Source organism: Diprion similis, chromosome 2 (genome assembly GCF_021155765.1).
Source record: "Diprion similis isolate iyDipSimi1 chromosome 2, iyDipSimi1.1, whole genome shotgun sequence".
Taxonomy (NCBI): Eukaryota; Metazoa; Arthropoda; class Insecta; order Hymenoptera; family Diprionidae; genus Diprion; species Diprion similis.
This window is the reverse complement of record NC_060106.1, coordinates 22,761,423-22,783,663: the sequence shown is the minus strand read 5'-3', so window position 1 is coordinate 22,783,663 and position 22,241 is coordinate 22,761,423. Positions and strand designations below refer to the sequence as shown.

The 22,241-nt window shown below is 41.6% G+C and overlaps 1 protein-coding gene across 9 annotated transcripts; it reads left to right on the top strand.

Moving 5' to 3' along the window:
* Positions 1-10,624: 10,624 nt before the first annotated feature.
* Positions 10,625-17,084, top strand: LOC124413575 (DNA-dependent metalloprotease dvc-1-like). 9 transcript variants are annotated; one of them, XR_006929889.1, is made up of 7 exons: positions 11,082-11,190; positions 11,266-11,388; positions 11,505-11,763; positions 15,757-15,892; positions 16,174-16,291; positions 16,503-16,705; positions 16,886-17,084. XR_006929889.1 is itself a non-coding variant. In XM_046894287.1 (6 exons), the coding sequence occupies exons 1-5, from the start codon at positions 10,680-10,682 to the stop codon at positions 11,715-11,717; spliced, it is 717 nt and encodes a 238-aa protein (XP_046750243.1). In that variant the 5' UTR covers positions 10,625-10,679; the 3' UTR covers positions 11,718-11,763; positions 16,503-16,563. The 9 variants fall into 9 exon arrangements, 5 of the variants coding, with proteins under 5 accessions (XP_046750243.1, XP_046750233.1, XP_046750251.1 ...); XR_006929890.1 differs by having other exon boundaries at positions 16,174-16,295; XR_006929886.1 differs by having other exon boundaries at positions 16,174-16,381.
* Positions 17,085-22,241: the final 5,157 nt, after the last annotated feature.

Below are 22,241 nucleotides of genomic sequence, written 5' to 3'. Positions count from 1 at the left end.
AACCTAACCTAACCTAACCTAACCTAACCTAACCTAACCTAACCTAACCTAACCTAACCTAACCTAACCTAACCTAACCTAACCTAACCTAACCTAACCTAACCTAACCTAACCTAACCTAACCTAACCTAACCTAACCTAACCTAACCTAACCTAACCTAACCTAACCTAACCTAACCTAACCTAACCTAACCTAACCTAACCTAACCTAACCTAACCTAACCTAACCTAACCTAACCTAACCTAACCTAACCTAACCTAACCTAACCTAACCTAACCTAACCTAACCTAACCTAACCTAACCTAACCTAACCTAACCTAACCTAACCTAACCTAACCTAACCTAACCTAACCTAACCTAACCTAACCTAACCTAACCTAACCTAACCTAACCTAACCTAACCTAACCTAACCTAACCTAACCTAACCTAACCTAACCTAACCTAACCTAACCTAACCTAACCTAACCTAACCTAACCTAACCTAACCTAACCTAACCTAACCTAACCTAACCTAACCTAACCTAACCTAACCTAACCTAACCTAACCTAACCTAACCTAACCTAACCTAACCTAACCTAACCTAACCTAACCTAACCTAACCTAACCTAACCTAACCTAACCTAACCTAACCTAACCTAACCTAACCTAACCTAACCTAACCTAACCTACCTAACCTAACCTAACCTAACCTAACCTAACCTAACCTAACCTAACCTAACCTAACCTAACCTAACCTAACCTAACCTAACCTAACCTAACCTAACCTAACCTAACCTAACCTAACCTAACCTAACCTAACCTAACCTAACCTAACCTAACCTAACCTAACCTAACCTAACCTAACCTAACCTAACCTAACCTAACCTAACCTAACCTAACCTAACCTAACCTAACCTAACCTAACCTAACCTAACCTAACCTAACCTAACCTAACCTAACCTAACCTAACCTAACCTAACCTAACCTAACCTAACCTAACCTAACCTAACCTAACCTAACCTAACCTAACCTAACCTAACCTAACCTAACCTAACCTAACCTAACCTAACCTAACCTAACCTAACCTAACCTAACCTAACCTAACCTAACCTAACCTAACCTAACCTAACCTAACCTAACCTAACCTAACCTAACCTAACCTAACCTAACCTAACCTAACCTAACCTAACCTAACCTAACCTAACCTAACCTAACCTAACCTAACCTAACCTAACCTAACCTAACCTAACCTAACCTAACCTAACCTAACCTAACCTAACCTAACCTAACCTAACCTAACCTAACCTAACCTAACCTAACCTAACCTAACCTAACCTAACCTAACCTAACCTAACCTAACCTAACCTAACCTAACCTAACCTAACCTAACCTAACCTAACCTAACCTAACCTAACCTAACCTAACCTAACCTAACCTAACCTAACCTAACCTAACCTAACCTAACCTAACCTAACCTAACCTAACCTAACCTAACCTAACCTAACCTAACCTAACCTAACCTAACCTAACCTAACCTAACCTAACCTAACCTAACCTAACCTAACCTAACCTAACCTAACCTAACCTAACCTAACCTAACCTAACCTAACCTAACCTAACCTAACCTAACCTAACCTAACCTAACCTAACCTAACCTAACCTAACCTAACCTAACCTAACCTAACCTAACCTAACCTAACCTAACCTAACCTAACCTAACCTAACCTAACCTAACCTAACCTAACCTAACCTAACCTAACCTAACCTAACCTAACCTAACCTAACCTAACCTAACCTAACCTAACCTAACCTAACCTAACCTAACCTAACCTAACCTAACCTAACCTAACCTAACCTAACCTAACCTAACCTAACCTAACCTAACCTAACCTAACCTAACCTAACCTAACCTAACCTAACCTAACCTAACCTAACCTAACCTAACCTAACCTAACCTAACCTAACCTAACCTAACCTAACCTAACCTAACCTAACCTAACCTAACCTAACCTAACCTAACCTAACCTAACCTAACCTAACCTAACCTAACCTAACCTAACCTAACCTAACCTAACCTAACCTAACCTAACCTAACCTAACCTAACCTAACCTAACCTAACCTAACCTAACCTAACCTAACCTAACCTAACCTAACCTAACCTAACCTAACCTAACCTAACCTAACCTAACCTAACCTAACCTAACCTAACCTAACCTAACCTAACCTAACCTAACCTAACCTAACCTAACCTAACCTAACCTAACCTAACCTAACCTAACCTAACCTAACCTAACCTAACCTAACCTAACCTAACCTAACCTAACCTAACCTAACCTAACCTAACCTAACCTAACCTAACCTAACCTAACCTAACCTAACCTAACCTAACCTAACCTAACCTAACCTAACCTAACCTAACCTAACCTAACCTAACCTAACCTAACCTAACCTAACCTAACCTAACCTAACCTAACCTAACCTAACCTAACCTAACCTAACCTAACCTAACCTAACCTAACCTAACCTAACCTAACCTAACCTAACCTAACCTAACCTAACCTAACCTAACCTAACCTAACCTAACCTAACCTAACCTAACCTAACCTAACCTAACCTAACCTAACCTAACCTAACCTAACCTAACCTAACCTAACCTAACCTAACCTAACCTAACCTAACCTAACCTAACCTAACCTAACCTAACCTAACCTAACCTAACCTAACCTAACCTAACCTAACCTAACCTAACCTAACCTAACCTAACCTAACCTAACCTAACCTAACCTAACCTAACCTAACCTAACCTAACCTAACCTAACCTAACCTAACCTAACCTAACCTAACCTAACCTAACCTAACCTAACCTAACCTAACCTAACCTAACCTAACCTAACCTAACCTAACCTAACCTAACCTAACCTAACCTAACCTAACCTAACCTAACCTAACCTAACCTAACCTAACCTAACCTAACCTAACCTAACCTAACCTAACCTAACCTAACCTAACCTAACCTAACCTAACCTAACCTAACCTAACCTAACCTAACCTAACCTAACCTAACCTAACCTAACCTAACCTAACCTAACCTAACCTAACCTAACCTAACCTAACCTAACCTAACCTAACCTAACCTAACCTAACCTAACCTAACCTAACCTAACCTAACCTAACCTAACCTAACCTAACCTAACCTAACCTAACCTAACCTAACCTAACCTAACCTAACCTAACCTAACCTAACCTAACCTAACCTAACCTAACCTAACCTAACCTAACCTAACCTAACCTAACCTAACCTAACCTAACCTAACCTAACCTAACCTAACCTAACCTAACCTAACCTAACCTAACCTAACCTAACCTAACCTAACCTAACCTAACCTAACCTAACCTAACCTAACCTAACCTAACCTAACCTAACCTAACCTAACCTAACCTAACCTAACCTAACCTAACCTAACCTAACCTAACCTAACCTAACCTAACCTAACCTAACCTAACCTAACCTAACCTAACCTAACCTAACCTAACCTAACCTAACCTAACCTAACCTAACCTAACCTAACCTAACCTAACCTAACCTAACCTAACCTAACCTAACCTAACCTAACCTAACCTAACCTAACCTAACCTAACCTAACCTAACCTAACCTAACCTAACCTAACCTAACCTAACCTAACCTAACCTAACCTAACCTAACCTAACCTAACCTAACCTAACCTAACCTAACCTAACCTAACCTAACCTAACCTAACCTAACCTAACCTAACCTAACCTAACCTAACCTAACCTAACCTAACCTAACCTAACCTAACCTAACCTAACCTAACCTAACCTAACCTAACCTAACCTAACCTAACCTAACCTAACCTAACCTAACCTAACCTAACCTAACCTAACCTAACCTAACCTAACCTAACCTAACCTAACCTAACCTAACCTAACCTAACCTAACCTAACCTAACCTAACCTAACCTAACCTAACCTAACCTAACCTAACCTAACCTAACCTAACCTAACCTAACCTAACCTAACCTAACCTAACCTAACCTAACCTAACCTAACCTAACCTAACCTAACCTAACCTAACCTAACCTAACCTAACCTAACCTAACCTAACCTAACCTAACCTAACCTAACCTAACCTAACCTAACCTAACCTAACCTAACCTAACCTAACCTAACCTAACCTAACCTAACCTAACCTAACCTAACCTAACCTAACCTAACCTAACCTAACCTAACCTAACCTAACCTAACCTAACCTAACCTAACCTAACCTAACCTAACCTAACCTAACCTAACCTAACCTAACCTAACCTAACCTAACCTAACCTAACCTAACCTAACCTAACCTAACCTAACCTAACCTAACCTAACCTAACCTAACCTAACCTAACCTAACCTAACCTAACCTAACCTAACCTAACCTAACCTAACCTAACCTAACCTAACCTAACCTAACCTAACCTAACCTAACCTAACCTAACCTAACCTAACCTAACCTAACCTAACCTAACCTAACCTAACCTAACCTAACCTAACCTAACCTAACCTAACCTAACCTAACCTAACCTAACCTAACCTAACCTAACCTAACCTAACCTAACCTAACCTAACCTAACCTAACCTAACCTAACCTAACCTAACCTAACCTAACCTAACCTAACCTAACCTAACCTAACCTAACCTAACCTAACCTAACCTAACCTAACCTAACCTAACCTAACCTAACCTAACCTAACCTAACCTAACCTAACCTAACCTAACCTAACCTAACCTAACCTAACCTAACCTAACCTAACCTAACCTAACCTAACCTAACCTAACCTAACCTAACCTAACCTAACCTAACCTAACCTAACCTAACCTAACCTAACCTAACCTAACCTAACCTAACCTAACCTAACCTAACCTAACCTAACCTAACCTAACCTAACCTAACCTAACCTAACCTAACCTAACCTAACCTAACCTAACCTAACCTAACCTAACCTAACCTAACCTAACCTAACCTAACCTAACCTAACCTAACCTAACCTAACCTAACCTAACCTAACCTAACCTAACCTAACCTAACCTAACCTAACCTAACCTAACCTAACCTAACCTAACCTAACCTAACCTAACCTAACCTAACCTAACCTAACCTAACCTAACCTAACCTAACCTAACCTAACCTAACCTAACCTAACCTAACCTAACCTAACCTAACCTAACCTAACCTAACCTAACCTAACCTAACCTAACCTAACCTAACCTAACCTAACCTAACCTAACCTAACCTAACCTAACCTAACCTAACCTAACCTAACCTAACCTAACCTAACCTAACCTAACCTAACCTAACCTAACCTAACCTAACCTAACCTAACCTAACCTAACCTAACCTAACCTAACCTAACCTAACCTAACCTAACCTAACCTAACCTAACCTAACCTAACCTAACCTAACCTAACCTAACCTAACCTAACCTAACCTAACCTAACCTAACCTAACCTAACCTAACCTAACCTAACCTAACCTAACCTAACCTAACCTAACCTAACCTAACCTAACCTAACCTAACCTAACCTAACCTAACCTAACCTAACCTAACCTAACCTAACCTAACCTAACCTAACCTAACCTAACCTAACCTAACCTAACCTAACCTAACCTAACCTAACCTAACCTAACCTAACCTAACCTAACCTAACCTAACCTAACCTAACCTAACCTAACCTAACCTAACCTAACCTAACCTAACCTAACCTAACCTAACCTAACCTAACCTAACCTAACCTAACCTAACCTAACCTAACCTAACCTAACCTAACCTAACCTAACCTAACCTAACCTAACCTAACCTAACCTAACCTAACCTAACCTAACCTAACCTAACCTAACCTAACCTAACCTAACCTAACCTAACCTAACCTAACCTAACCTAACCTAACCTAACCTAACCTAACCTAACCTAACCTAACCTAACCTAACCTAACCTAACCTAACCTAACCTAACCTAACCTAACCTAACCTAACCTAACCTAACCTAACCTAACCTAACCTAACCTAACCTAACCTAACCTAACCTAACCTAACCTAACCTAACCTAACCTAACCTAACCTAACCTAACCTAACCTAACCTAACCTAACCTAACCTAACCTAACCTAACCTAACCTAACCTAACCTAACCTAACCTAACCTAACCTAACCTAACCTAACCTAACCTAACCTAACCTAACCTAACCTAACCTAACCTAACCTAACCTAACCTAACCTAACCTAACCTAACCTAACCTAACCTAACCTAACCTAACCTAACCTAACCTAACCTAACCTAACCTAACCTAACCTAACCTAACCTAACCTAACCTAACCTAACCTAACCTAACCTAACCTAACCTAACCTAACCTAACCTAACCTAACCTAACCTAACCTAACCTAACCTAACCTAACCTAACCTAACCTAACCTAACCTAACCTAACCTAACCTAACCTAACCTAACCTAACCTAACCTAACCTAACCTAACCTAACCTAACCTAACCTAACCTAACCTAACCTAACCTAACCTAACCTAACCTAACCTAACCTAACCTAACCTAACCTAACCTAACCTAACCTAACCTAACCTAACCTAACCTAACCTAACCTAACCTAACCTAACCTAACCTAACCTAACCTAACCTAACCTAACCTAACCTAACCTAACCTAACCTAACCTAACCTAACCTAACCTAACCTAACCTAACCTAACCTAACCTAACCTAACCTAACCTAACCTAACCTAACCTAACCTAACCTAACCTAACCTAACCTAACCTAACCTAACCTAACCTAACCTAACCTAACCTAACCTAACCTAACCTAACCTAACCTAACCTAACCTAACCTAACCTAACCTAACCTAACCTAACCTAACCTAACCTAACCTAACCTAACCTAACCTAACCTAACCTAACCTAACCTAACCTAACCTAACCTAACCTAACCTAACCTAACCTAACCTAACCTAACCTAACCTAACCTAACCTAACCTAACCTAACCTAACCTAACCTAACCTAACCTAACCTAACCTAACCTAACCTAACCTAACCTAACCTAACCTAACCTAACCTAACCTAACCTAACCTAACCTAACCTAACCTAACCTAACCTAACCTAACCTAACCTAACCTAACCTAACCTAACCTAACCTAACCTAACCTAACCTAACCTAACCTAACCTAACCTAACCTAACCTAACCTAACCTAACCTAACCTAACCTAACCTAACCTAACCTAACCTAACCTAACCTAACCTAACCTAACCTAACCTAACCTAACCTAACCTAACCTAACCTAACCTAACCTAACCTAACCTAACCTAACCTAACCTAACCTAACCTAACCTAACCTAACCTAACCTAACCTAACCTAACCTAACCTAACCTAACCTAACCTAACCTAACCTAACCTAACCTATAACCTAACCTAACCTAACCTAACCTAACCGGAAGTCGACCGGTGGTCACGGCTATAACCTAACCTAACCTAACCTAAACCTGACCTAAACCTGACCTAAACCTGACCTAAACCTGACCTAAACCTGACCTAAACCTGACCCAAACCTGACCCAAACCTGACCCAAACCTGACCCAAACCTGACCCAAACCTGACCCAAACCTGACCCAAACCTGACCTAAACCTGACCTCAACCTGACCTAAACCTGACCTAAACCCGACCTAAACCCGACCTAAACCTGACCTAAGCCAGACCGGCGAATGATATTGCCGACCGAAGGTGATAACCCTCCAGTTATCATGATCGACGTGATTGTGATTCGACTCGTACTAATCTGAATGATTTTTAACTCTGGGCTGCGACTATTTTGGGAAAGCTATCATGATTCTAACCTTATGATGCTATTGTTCCGGAAAGGCTCTCCTTATGCAAACTTTTGTTTGCCGTTATTATATCATTGTTTTTCGTACTCACGTTCGTGTTGTGCCTCAACCCCAGCTGGGTTGGTGGAGTCCCTGAGCTCAATCCAACTTTCTATGGGTCACTGTCACGGATGTCCGAACTTGTACCAAACATACGCGAGACACGGCCTCCTCAGCCGTTTGTTGCACCCACCTGCGCGTGAGCGTTTCGGAAAGCAGAACTCACTACACACTATACACATTCAAGTTCGATTTATTCTGACTGTCAATATCCTCTGAGCCCTACGTTTCGGCTAGGTGCTTCAAAGGACATTTTTTCGCCGCGGTGGCTGGATTTGTCTTCCGGATGTTTTGCAACTTTTCAGGGCAATTTTGGATCGATTCGCCTCCGAAGTGTCACTGTCGTGGGATGACCGAGCTTATCCTGACCTTCCGGTGCCACGGTTACCTTTCGCGGTTTCCCTACTGTGACATATGTGGCGGAAAGCGAACCGATTCTCTCGCGACGACGCACCCGTTTGCCGGGCACCTCCCTCCGAACTTGGTTCCTCACTACTCGTGCTCGCTTTTCCCCCACTCAACCAGCCGCACGCTGCGCGCTTACAGCGCCACGCGGGCACAGCGCGGGCGCTCAGAACTAACTGGTCTTAAGCGCGATTGTAGCGCAGCAGCGCTCCGCTCGTAAAGCTGCCAGACTAGAGTACCCGACGCTTGTCTTACCCCTTGTTGTGCGTACGGGGCCTTGACCATCTTCTCGACTGGAGAATGTCGAGACCACATGCCCGACACTTGGCTCGACCTTTTGGTGTGCGTGTACGGTTCTTCGACCGTGTCTTTCACAGAACAATACCGAGGCCACGCTACTTGACGCCTGGGTTGTCCTTTGGTGTTCATGTACGGTGCTCAAATTTAATTTTGTACCACTAATCAAACAGGAAGAGAGAAAAAAAAAAAAAAAAAAAAAAAAAAAAAAATTATTTAACATGAATTATAGAATCCCTTCCAAAACGCCGTATTGTAGGCAACGCCCCCAAACTTTAGAGATAACGTAGACCTCTATTGCAGAACCGTACAAAACGCTACCCTGAAGAGTGTATCAGTAACATAATAACAAAACCATTGAAGGAAAACCAACTCACGGGATGATTCTGTAGGGCGAAGCAATCAAAAGGCAACCCAGGAAAATAATGATGAATAGACTTTTCTTAAATCATCAAAATCAAAACATCTACATTATTTTTAGAGAGATAATATAACAATGTTCTAGAATTAATCATCTTTGTACTTCGATAAAATATATAAAATGTTATATTATAAAACGCTCTTGTATCGCAGCTAAACATTAAGCAAGCAAATTAATCAATTATCTTCTATACAATCCATCATTGCATTCTTCAGCACACTAGAACATTCCAGAAGTAAAACCACGCTTGTAATATAACGCCCCGTCCGCTCGAGAACGCCAACGTTGTATAAAATCAAAACCAACATAATGGTGTAGGTAAAGCTCACACGGATTCAACCCTAGGAAGCGGCGATCTTGAGCACACGCGCGTTACGCACCCGAAGGCCACCTCATAAAGTTGTGTTAGACCCCCTACTCCTTCAGTACAGCTATCAAGGGACCACGCGCCTATCGTCAAATACATTAGCGCGTTGCACCAACACACATATACATGAAACTCATGCCCATAACATACACTAATTCAAATCTCTAAAAAATGAACACCACTCTAGTTTTTAGTTTTCGAGAGGTGGTAAGGGCAAAGAGTTGGGGGGACAGTTCAAAGTCCAACTTTGCACCCGGCACCAATGAATCCAATAGCATAGCATACCAGCCTAGTTTTAATTCTTAGAATAAGGGGAAGAAATGCGTTGTTATGGGGCAATGCTTGAGGAGAGGATTTCACACCCCTACCGCTACCGATCTGAATAAATACGAGCACCCAGCGATCATTCGCTCTCTTGGTTTTTATCTCCAGTAACTACTAGTTCTCAAGTAGATCCTCGCGGTAAAATCCTCCAGCACTTGCATATTAACAACGAATCTCTGCTCGATTCATTATCCAATTTTATTATTCACTCTTATTTTATGTGCTAAATCGAAATATATTCTATTTTAAACCAACTTCAAATATAACTCTAGTGCTTATTTAAAAAAAAGTTCCTCGTCACATCTATCCAACAGTTCCAGAAGAAGACATCTCATAAAAGGTAAAGTAAACTTTATTTCAATAATTTATAACAATTTCCAACTCCCCGTATTAACCCAATTACGCGAATTCGATCAAGCTGTCCGTTTCACTTCAGTGATTAATCGATATTTGCGACCCACAACTACTGATGTGAAGTCCAGCTAAACATCCGCGATAATCTCCAGTGGCAGTTTTGGGGAATTTTCGTGGAGTGCCGCTCCGACGTCACATTGGCGACCCACAGCTACTGATGTAAAGTCTAGCTAAAGATCCGCGATAATCTCTAGTGGTAGCTTTGGGGAATTTTCGTGGAGTGCCGCTCCGACGTCACACTATATACCGACGAGCGTCTAACTGTACTTTCGTGATTATTTCTGAGTGTCTAACATTAGGATATTTTAGTGGAATGCCGTTCTGACGTCACACTATTGCTTGGCGACATTTGGCTACCTGTGTTCTTCCTTTTGGCGACTTACACTAACACTATTTACTTGGCAACCCTGGTTACCGGCGGCGGTGGTGCTTTATCTGGGCAAAGGAAGAAAGAAAGGTGAGCAGGAAAGAAGGACCGGTTTGTCGGCGATGGAGCATCAGCAGATCTTGGGTTTGAGCAAGAATGCCATCTTCGACGAGGAGGTAAGTACATGCTCGGGTAGATCGTAAAGGTGCTCACATCGCGCTGGGTGGTGTGCGAAAACGTGAAACTGATTTTATGGTATTTCTCCGCAGGTATTCGGATTTAGCCGGGAGGATCTGGCCGACGCGGTCTCCTGGGTCGATCCGCGATTCCACCTGGTGGATCCGTTGCCAGACATCGAGGATCTTCTGCAGCAGTTCGATCAGGCCGCTTTCGGCGGAGAGATATTAAAACGCGAAACCGGCCGCAGACGTGTGAAGATTGTGTGGGGACGGCGTATGTACACGTAAGTGTCGCACAAAATCCGGAAATCCATTATGGAGGTGTTGTTTTTCACACTCTTGCAGGAACGCGGGGGTAACGGACTTGCAGACGCGGAATGGCACAATCGTGATAAGATTGTCGATTCCTATTCTTCAGGGCGGAGACCGCGGGAACATCGTCCGGATCCTCCTCGTAAGTAATTAAGCGGATTATGACGCGTAGCGACTGACAATTGTCGATTGTTATTGATGGCTGATCGTATTTCAGCAGGAGATGATACACGCGTATCACTACCACAAGGGGATGGTGGACCCTGCAGATGACTACGGCGAGGAATTCCTGCAGGAGAAGCAGCGGCTTGAGAAGCTCGCCGGTATTGACGAGATATTCGTAAGTTCGAATACAATCGTGTGACGATGTTGTTTGATTCCGGCATTTTATTTTTAATTTGTATAGCGTTGGTTGTTTTCATCGCTACACAGGTAGAACATAAACATGTCGCGCAGGTGCCGGACGCGGAAGCGCATGTATGGGAGTGCTCCTCAAAAGCATGCCGGGACACTCCACCGTTTTACTACGGCATGTACCGCACGTGGCGCGACCGTGGGCCGGACATCGGGGGCGCCAAGAGGCAGATTCACACGGAGGTCTGCGGTGGGACGTGGAGGAAGATTCGATGGCCTGTTGGGTTCAAGCCGAGAAGAGGGCGTCGGAACTGATGCGACGGCGCAGAACCCAACGGAGATAGGTCGATACCCAATTAAGGTAAAATAAGTTGAGCGGTTATTACAGCGTGCATGCGCTATACATCATTAGCTGTTGACATTTGTCCTCTTCGATCCATTTTGCCTGTTTGATCGCATGCCCATTGTTTGTCTAATTCTTAACTTTTTGTTTCCGGTTATATTCATTCCTTATTCGTTGTTTCTGCAATCTGATTTCAGCTATTGTTACTTCGATTGAGTAGTTTTGTTTCATCCTTACTTCTGACTACACAGTTCCATCCGTTCGCGTGTGACTCACTGGCAGTTTCTTTTGTTTTTAATTTTATTTCATCTTTTTAAGTGTTTTACAACCTTATACTTATGTGTGATATTATGTAATAAATTCATGAACCTTCTTACCCCAGCTCGCACTTTTTCCAATCTTCAAAGAGGGTCTTTACGCCTTGGCGAATTGTTGCTTCCTTGTCTTTTACATATATGTCAGAGAACGTGGCTCAGGGGCGTCCATAGTTATTCTTGCAGGAGTCTTGTTTACACTTATCTCATCATTAATAACAACAACACAAATAATAATCATAATTCACTAACAATACCTCTATCCCTAATATAGTCTGTTTCTATTCCACTAAGAATTAGCTATCGGGTACAGGCGATGCAACAACAAATCCACCCTGCCTCTAGAATTCTCTCAGTATTCCTTTATGTTTCTTTACCGATCTCTAGCTCGGTTCAAATGCGAACCAGCATCTTCTAGAGCTGTGGATACATGCGACGAAGAGCTTTACCTCTCAGAGCAAATTTTTCACCCTCAAAATGCGCTATTCATAATTTTTCTATTAATTTTACAAAAATGACACAAAACAATTCATGCAATCATAACTTGTATGTTGCTTACAAACTGGGTTTTTGCATTTCCAGACATTCCTGAGTGAAATTTCATTCAAATACATAATATTTACCATGAATTACGATAAGTACAAACAAAAAAAGATTAGGTGTCACTTGGGGTCTTTCATGCTTCCTGCGTTGACTGAGGATATGGAAATTTCAATGGCTCTTTTCCCATAACGGGGAGAAAGCCGCCTGGCTTTCTTGTTTATAAAATATTAATTATCATTTACCTAATTGATGAGAAGTAAAAAAAAAGCATTTAATTTTATGAATTTGAATAAATTACATTGAATAAAAAAAATAAATAAATGAAATTTGATAACAAAAGTAAAAAAAAAATATTCACTTACATAATAACTTGATTACTTATTTATTTCATGTATATCGACCGAAATTTAGAAACAGTGCGTTCAACGACACTCATTTACTAGACTGTTCAAACTTTTTATTACACACATTGTACAACATAATACCCCTTGCAACGTGTTATAATATTATATTTCTTCAAATTAGGCGCCATTTTGGGCTTACTAAATGGCCGCTGTAGGCTTTCTAAGCGGCACTCGGCAGAGCCCACGGTCTTACATACAGGGCATACAGGTCTTGCAACGAAGCCAGGTTTCTACTGAGCGGCGTGGTTCTCTTGTTGTCCGCGGCGCTGCTATCTAGGGATGACGTGGGGTAGGGATGAAAATGTACCACCAAAATTATATTTGAAATGAAGCATATAACCTAAAATCAGCGCGTGCATCATACTGTATTAACTACTTTCATTCATAACAATTCATTGCTTGTAATAACATCAATAATATTATTATTAGGTTGGCGCTGTATTGCGCACGCGTTGATTATCCATCCCACGATCACAACGCCGTCCTGGCGGCCACAAAGTGAAATAAATAACCGCCCGTGAAATGATCCACCCCCACTACCTTCGTTGCAAGACCTGTATGTAAAACCGTGGTAGAGCCTATGCTACCACGGGCTATCCTTCATCCAGTTAGTATATATACTAACCATATGAGATACCACCTAGGCGCCGCTGACCTGGCATGTCATATATATATATTTCGTGACGTCAGAAGCGGGAAAATTGAGTGAAAAAGCCTATACGAATCCTGCGATAACGAGAGTATGAATCTTACTCGGAAATATTTTAAATCGTAGCCTGAATAAAAGTGTGCGTGTGAATCTCAGTCACTGCTCAGGCAAATCGCTGATAATGTTTATAATAAAGAATGATGAAGTGAATAAAATCACGCGACAACAAACATGGCCGATCGGAGCTACCGCATGTTGAATATTCACTGATTGCACTGTTCCACAATTTCTTTCACCCTCGCCAGGGAGATTCACACGTACAAAAGCACATACGTTATCCGGGAAAACTTATACTATCAGTTCTTTTTTTGTAAACATGGCTCGATTCGTATAGGCGTTTTTCATGTGACAGCAGCCCGTTCATGGCCCACAAGAAGTATGTCTCGATCTGTAACTGATATCATTGGTTGGATCTAACAGAACAAGCCAATGAAATCAGCGGTGTTATTTCACCGTTTAATATTCAGACGCGCTAACGTACTTATGACGTCACGATTTGATATTTTCAAGTCAGTTCAGCGGCGCCTTAATCCAGGAAGCAAGAGGCATGATACATGCGTAAATATCGGTACAAAATGTCGTTAAAATGAGATGTCGGTATTCTTCATAATCGTAATCGAGATCAGCTGCCATTTCGTCATTTTACCATCAAATCTTATGGGACTGGCTCAAAATGTGTGTTTCAGCAGCGCCGAGTGGGCATCATAACGGATAGTTAGATCCATTTAGTGCAGCAGTGAAAATTTTCCGAATTTCTGTGAGTGATATTCGGTCTGTAAAACTTGGACAAAATTAAAAAAAAAAAAGTAAAAAGTCGCTCCACTTTTTGCTAAAATAAAGCATTAATTGCCCAAGTTTCGTTCTGATCGTTTCAGCGGTGTAGGAGTGCAGCGTGGGTCGCGTACCGCCGCCGCGCCGCGCCGGCTTGACTTGAATGTGCGGAAGATAGCGCTTAAGTTTCATCCCGGACGTTGCGGAGCTTTCGAGGACTAACAACAATAATAACATAGGCAATAATAATATTGCGTTATAGAAACGGCTATGAATAGAATACAACGAATCATGAATTGTGATGACAACTTCGTCAAAAGATTTACCACACATCATTTACAACTCTGTATCTTACTTTCATTTATCTATTCAATTATCAATCTTTGGTACATGAATGTATCGGCGTTGCCCGTTGATGTTTAGATAAATAAACGAATAACCAAATATGTGTGCAAAATTGTGAAACTTATTCGAACTTTAGGTCTGTGTATTTATCTATTCAAGTATCCCACTGCCATAACAATTTCCCACTAAATGTTTCACAAACCAATTCGTAAAATTCCTAGAGATATCGAGCGTATCAGTATTTATCCGACTTTCTGTACATCGTGCGCGTTAATTTTTTTTTTTTTTAATTTTTTTTCTACGTACATACATTTTTCCTGTGCAGTACCTTCGTATTTCTCGATAATTTCACCGGATTCTACATTACTCAAGAAACATCTAAGGCCGCAACGAAAAACGGATATGGATGGTTCCACAGATATTGTAAAAAATTCTGGGGCTGTTCCTCAAATACTCTGTCGTGGAGTATATTATAACATACAATTAAATTTCGTGCCTCTACATCATGTCAGCAAACAAACAACAAGTTGCCTTGGTGATCTTCAAATGTACTGCTGTTCGCTTCCATGTTTTGAAATCTTTATAACTATAGTACTCGGTCAATTTTGATAAAATTCTCCATAGTCTCCACCCATTTCGCAATACGCATAACTGAGATGATATTGGATAGAAAGTCAGAGTCGATGCAGTAATTCTCGCAACCACCCAATTTTGACGACTTCGAGCAACCCGTACTGTGGCAATTTGATTTTCATAATAGTGGGGTAAGATTTGGCCAATTCTTTGCAGTTCATGTAAACCTCTGATATTTCTTCGATCAACTTACCATTAGCACGTTTACTGTGCCCATCACTCAATCAATGACATTTGTATTTATAACCTCGAAACAGATATCTTTATACATTAATTGATTACAACTCTGTAGCAATTGCAGCATGAACTCGCGGCCAAGTCATCTTCCTACCTGTCCACGCGTGATCCCAGTGGTGCCCTGTGCTCCCTGCATCACCTGTCGACCTCCTTGCCCCCCACGTTGTCCACCCCGCCCGACGAAGACTGTGGCAAGCTCTTCATACCAGTCATTCTTGTCGCGCTGGATATAATAATTTCACAACTACGATGTTATCTTAACCATAAATGTGAAACTAGTTCCACGCATTATATTCACCTCCCATGCGGTAGAAATTTATTTTTAATTAATATGCAAAAATACAAATCATCGTATTCGTGTTTGGCTGGAACCATGTGAATCGTGACTATGAATTTATGAATAACTTGTATAATCAGTGATCATGTACGCAAGTTTGGATTATACCTATATACGCACTTGCACCATTCGTAGGTGTATCTTCAACCGTGCCCTGCTTCACCGCCACGTTGCCCAATGCCCTGTCCACCGAAGGTACTTATCACGAACTCCCCGTGGGCGGCTCCGTCAAGTTCACCACCTACGCTGACCTGTCGGTATATCTGTACTCCAAAACAAATTCCATGCATGCCATGCCCACCACCGTGTCCCCCAGCATGTTCTCCGTGCAGACCGAACTGTCGTTAAGTGGCGAATCTAATTTTTATATGCCATCACTACTAACTTGATTTATATTTCCAAGAATTATTATACAATCGCATATGAAAAGTATTTAAAATATCAAACATATTTGTTTCTTTCAGTCCCGTGCGCATATTGCTAACGATTGACAACTAATCTCAAAAAGTTCTCGTGGTCCCAACGCAATCCTTTCGTTCTCGATATAGTATCGGCCCTGCCCATTCATGTGTAAGAATTCCGTTACACGACGTGAGGTATACTCTACCGTACTGGCAACCAACTCTTCTTCAGACTCGGCTGCACAATGCACTTCGTACCAATAATGGTAAGATATTTAATTTTACTTTCGTTGAACGAAAGTGTTTTACTCGTAAACTGCACTCTGTACCATTGAGTATAACTGGCCCTACCCAATCTACGAGTGGTCCGCTCCACCTAACATTTACTGTACCACATATACCATAATTAATAAGCTATTTATTCTAATATTAAATACTCATTATAGGTTACATGCAGTTCTAGTACTGGAACTACGATCAACGGAAAATTACCGTTACAGAGGACCATACTGTATACAGAAATGATAAGTCATCGCAGACGAAATTTCTATATGCAAGCGACTCACGCATCACATTGACAAGCCTAATTTCATCAACACACTATGAATATTTCTCCGTACACGATTCTGGAAAAACAGTCAATATCACCGCATTTTGTAACAAGAATTAATAATTTATACATGATCTAATTTTTCTACAATTGATTTATAACCTTTCTTCCAAAAAACTATATCTACGGTCCCCGATCGCGCCGAGTTCGTGAAGAATCAAATGAACGCGGCTAAGTCGACCGCGCTATCTTTTAGCGCGATGAGAAGCATTGTAACCCCCCCGGCGAAAATGTTATCTCGCGTTGCTCCCCTCTCACGATGAAATTCGCCATTGGACAAGTTTCATACGATTGTAGAATCTTGAAGCTTTTAATCAAGCCCTGCATCGATACGATCGATACACGGAGAGCCGAAGTATACCAATTCCAACTCCGACGAAATCGTCAGTTCGATAAAAATTTTCGTTCTCGTCAGATTAGAAACTTTTGGTGTGTATAGGGTGGAATCAATTTTGTAATACGAAATTTAAAGCATAACGCCTAGTGTCGTTTTAGAGTCACAATTTCGCCAGAGTCCACGATAGCACGGGATTTTAGATCTTAGGATTCTTGCCCAGATAAATAATAAGTATAAATATACGGATCTCCAAGTCGTTTTATACGAATCCTCGATATTTACGAAAACCAGAATTTTAAGATTACTCGAAGTTCACGAGTACTCGACGTTTGCGAGTGGCCGAAATTAAAGAGTACCCGATGACAATTTCGGGTACCCGATTGTAGCGAGTAATGCAAAAATGTAACCCGTCGGGTACCCGAGTGAATCGAGTACTCGCAGACCCCTAGTAATCAATAAAGCACCAGTAATTCTTACAATTTATATGGCAAGACCTAACTTGGATTTAATAAAAATTTTAAATATTCTTTTCAGAATAATGTTGCACCGATTCAATGAAATCCAAAAAAAAAAAATTGGAATAAGGGTACACAGAAAACTACTATTTTGTAAGACTTTTATAATTGTACCTCGAAACGGTCATATTGAAACGGCCATTTTCAATTTTCATCTCTTTGTTAGAAACAAGTATTGCTATAAAATATTTTAAAAGCTTTTCGTTTTATATGCTTTCTCGATAAGTACTTAAAAAATATCAACAGAGTCAGCATCATAAACATAAAATGTGAAAAAAGAATAACAACTGAAATTCCCATTTTTTCGATTACTCTGAAAATAATGGGATTAGAGAGTTGAAATTCAAAGGAAAATCTTTTTGTGTAAGGATGCAATAGGCGTTGCAATACGTTGAGTCCATGGTTGAGTCTCATTTGAAAACTCGCGGGTACAGTTTCAGTATTTTATTTGGTAGGTATACGCTTTATCGTTCGCACCACGCCTAGGATGGCGTTGCGAGGCTAACCACCGTCACATGTTCGACCGACATTGTTGCTTATAATTTTGACATTTTGTCTGGTGGATGTGCAAAATCTGACCGCAAATTACTTCTATACTTCCCTACAATGATTTTGTGACCCTACAAAAACGTCGATTTATTAAGTATCGTTGAAAATGAGTAAAAGGTGAGCTAATGAGGAGTAAGTTTGCCCATAGTCACGATCCGTCTTAACAGGACATTTTTTTTACAACACCAAATCGACCACAATAGTGATTTAGTTTGTAAACTATAGGAAAAATATATTATACTAAAACATTATTAAAACTCGAGGAGAGACGTTGTCGGGCGATCCAACATTCAAGTGTGAAAAAAACATTCACTCATTCCTGTAAAAGATGTCACTATTCGTATGGTTCAGTTCATGTTCAGTTGATCACTGTAAACAATTGAATTGATTATTTTCTGCAGTAGATATTGTGCGCTATACTTGCACATAGAGAAATTTATTATTGAAAGAGTTGATCAAACTACGTGACACAGTTGTCAAAAAATCACACTTAAATTTCTACTTGAAATATATATAGTTTGTTTTACTACATGCATCTCTTAGTCGTGTTCGGATCACTTAATTAGGGATGGGATCATTACAGAAAGTCGTCTACTGATTCGAATCGTGGATTGCCTTCACCTGTAGGAAATTCACGTATCACTAATGTTCGAGCACAAGCAATGAATCTCGTACATCGAAAACCTGGTGCCATGAACGTGCGACCCACGTCAAGTCACAAAATTCTACAAAGTCGTATGGACGCCAAACGAAGTAGTTCGAATGTACAAAATGCCCGCAACTTTGATGTCACTGGCGCGAGAGCCTTTGATATTCCGAAGACTCGCATTGGTTCCGCAAGGAGTTGGAATGCCCGCTCGTCGAGGCTTAGATATTTTCCTGCAGAATCGGTTAAGAAATCAGTAGCCGGTTGGTCACATTCGCGACCTTTCGTATGCAAGGCAGTTGATCAGAATGCTCATCAAGAGAGCAAGAGCCAACAAAAGGGAGCAAATCAATCGATTTCAAGGGCATCCTTTCCAAATCACGGGTACGGGGACGCGTCAAATATTCCTCTGGCTGTCGGACGAGTACAGGAGCAAATGAAAACGGAACAGAATCAGCAACACCCGACAACGAATGCAGGTCTTCGGAACGCCCCAGGTGGTCAATACTTTGACGGAAAAAACCAGTCGGAATCAATTTTGAACAAACACCCGCTTTCGCCGGGACGTCGAATACATCGACCGTTTGTACCCGATGCAATGCACGGGATGACGGTGCGAGACTTGACGGAGTATCCATCGATCTGCAATAACTCTGTGTCTTCAACGCAAATGCAACGGCAACAAATACACTCTACAGGTATGCTACAGTCTGGACAATCTCAAAATCCCACTGAGCAACAACTTTCACGGAATACCCAGCAATCTGCGATTAATCCGATAGATGAAGGAAACAAAATAGTTATACAAAATATCAAGCCATGGTCGACCCAAGATTCCTTAACGTCCAATTACGCATCTCTTCCCATCGAAAACAGGATTTCCGTCGGACAGGATAGCGAATTTCCGTTTCATGGCAAATCGGGTGAGCAAATTCGGGATGTTACTCTTACCGAGTCAAGGAGGCAGAATGGTATTTCATGCAATGACTCCGGCGTGCAAAAACAGGAGACGCGTGCAGAATTACTGCAAAAACCGCATTTGAATCAACAGGAGCTGAGGCGGGGGCAACTCTTCTCGAACCACCCGGTAAAAACACCGCTAAAACCACCACAGGACGCACGACAGATATATCAACAGTTGCAAAATAATATGATTCGTCAACGGGAAATGCAGCAACGGGCGCAAAATCACCATCAACACACCATGGCACAGATCGTACGACAAAACGATCATTGGTCTATGCCTTCTCCACTGAGAGAGTCGACAGGACACATGCATACACACCAAGAACCCTGTTGTGATCACTACAATCAACAACAATCTGTTATCGATGAGCGATTTTCTAAGCCTCTTCGTGACGTACAAACTACCTCCACGCAAGGGTATCCAAAGAGTGAAATGAAAATCCCCCACCACCAAATGCTTACTCAGAAAGAATCTAACAGCTACAAAATACCACAATTATATGCGCATCAAAGCCGTGTGCATGATTTTCCACCGGCGGCTATTCGTGAACGTGATACTGAACAAAATTATACACCTCCGGAGGCCACTAAGCGATATAGAAAATCACAATCGAGTTACGCACACTTCAATACTGGTCAGCAGATTACTTATCATGCCAATTCACACCAACGAGCGGAAATTTCAACGATGCACCAATATCCTAATATTCAACGTCAAGAGCGGGGATCACTGTTCAGTCTCTCGCAACAGCAACATCAAACAGCTTCCACACCATCACCAGTTCAAGCATGCGAGCTTGACGACCGTAAATATAGCGGACCACAACTGCAGCAGGATGAAAAAGAAGCAAAAGGCCAAACAAATACTCCTCAGAAATTCGATAAACTCGATACCAGTCAAACGTCTCAAATTTCCAAGAAAAAGTATTCCGAATTCACGCCAGCAATGGTTCGTGACCAAGAGTTGCTTGTCGCAAATATGCGTCAGCAAAAGATCCCGGAAAACATAATGAAACGGCAGTTTGACACGCTTCTTAGCGAGCAGCGACGTTATCTCGCGTTCCTAAGTTCACAAGAGTCAGTGACGGCGAAAAATGAAACCCTGTTTTGCAACAATTTGCCATCCTTGAGTGGAAGCGCGGGACCTGATTTTATAGAAAGAATGACACCGGGACGCATAGAGTTTGAAAAAGAACAAGGGTTCAGAGGTAACTCAAATCGACCAACAGTCACCGAGAATCGAGAACGGCAAAAGTTGGATTCAGAACTTATTGGGAATAACGGTGGGAGGCAAGTTCAGTTATTTCGACAGGCATCAGATTATCCAAGATATTCAAACTCGCAACCGTACCTTAACCAGAGTACCAAAAACATGGATCAGTTACGGCAGCAACAGATAACCAACTGGCATTTATGTGACACAATACCACCGACGCGATCATTGTACACCAGGATGCCGACGCAGCAAGTATTTTCGACGATCCAAGCTACCTTGGGCTGCGCGCAACCAACTGATTGTCTGCAACCGGAGGAGCCGTGTGACTTATCTCGCCAGAAGGATTATCGACAGATGGCGATTCGGCATGACCCGCAGCAACAGGAACGTCGAGATCACCCACATGAAGACAAACATCCTCCGCAAGTTTCGGCATTGCTTCATGAACAACAATCGCATCAATCCCAGCATCCACGTCTACAAAACCAGGTGGAGCAGCAATCGCCGGATTTCCAGCAATCATCGGCCGTGACAGAAACAATGCTGCAACAACGCAACCAACATGAGATGACAAGGCAACGACAGAGTGACGCGCATATTGGTTGCGAATCAAAGTCGTCGCAAGAACCACGTCCAAATATGAAGTCAAACGAACTGTCAAGCTTGCTCAAGCAGAGGGAATATCAAAAATATATACGGCCACAAAAGCAAAATAATGGATTGCAGGACGTGCAAACAGTGATCGAAAGCCTAGAATCATTGAAAAGTCATAAAGCCGCGAAAGGCTTGGAGTACGTCATTAACTCAGGCAATAAAGTAAAACCTCTTCAGTTAAACGGCACCCAAGATCCAAGCGAGATCAGTAAGATCCCACAACCACCGATAGAGTATCTACAGAGAACACAGCAGCCACAGCGGTCGAGCGTGTCGTCGAATGGATTATGCAATACGCGGAATGCTAAC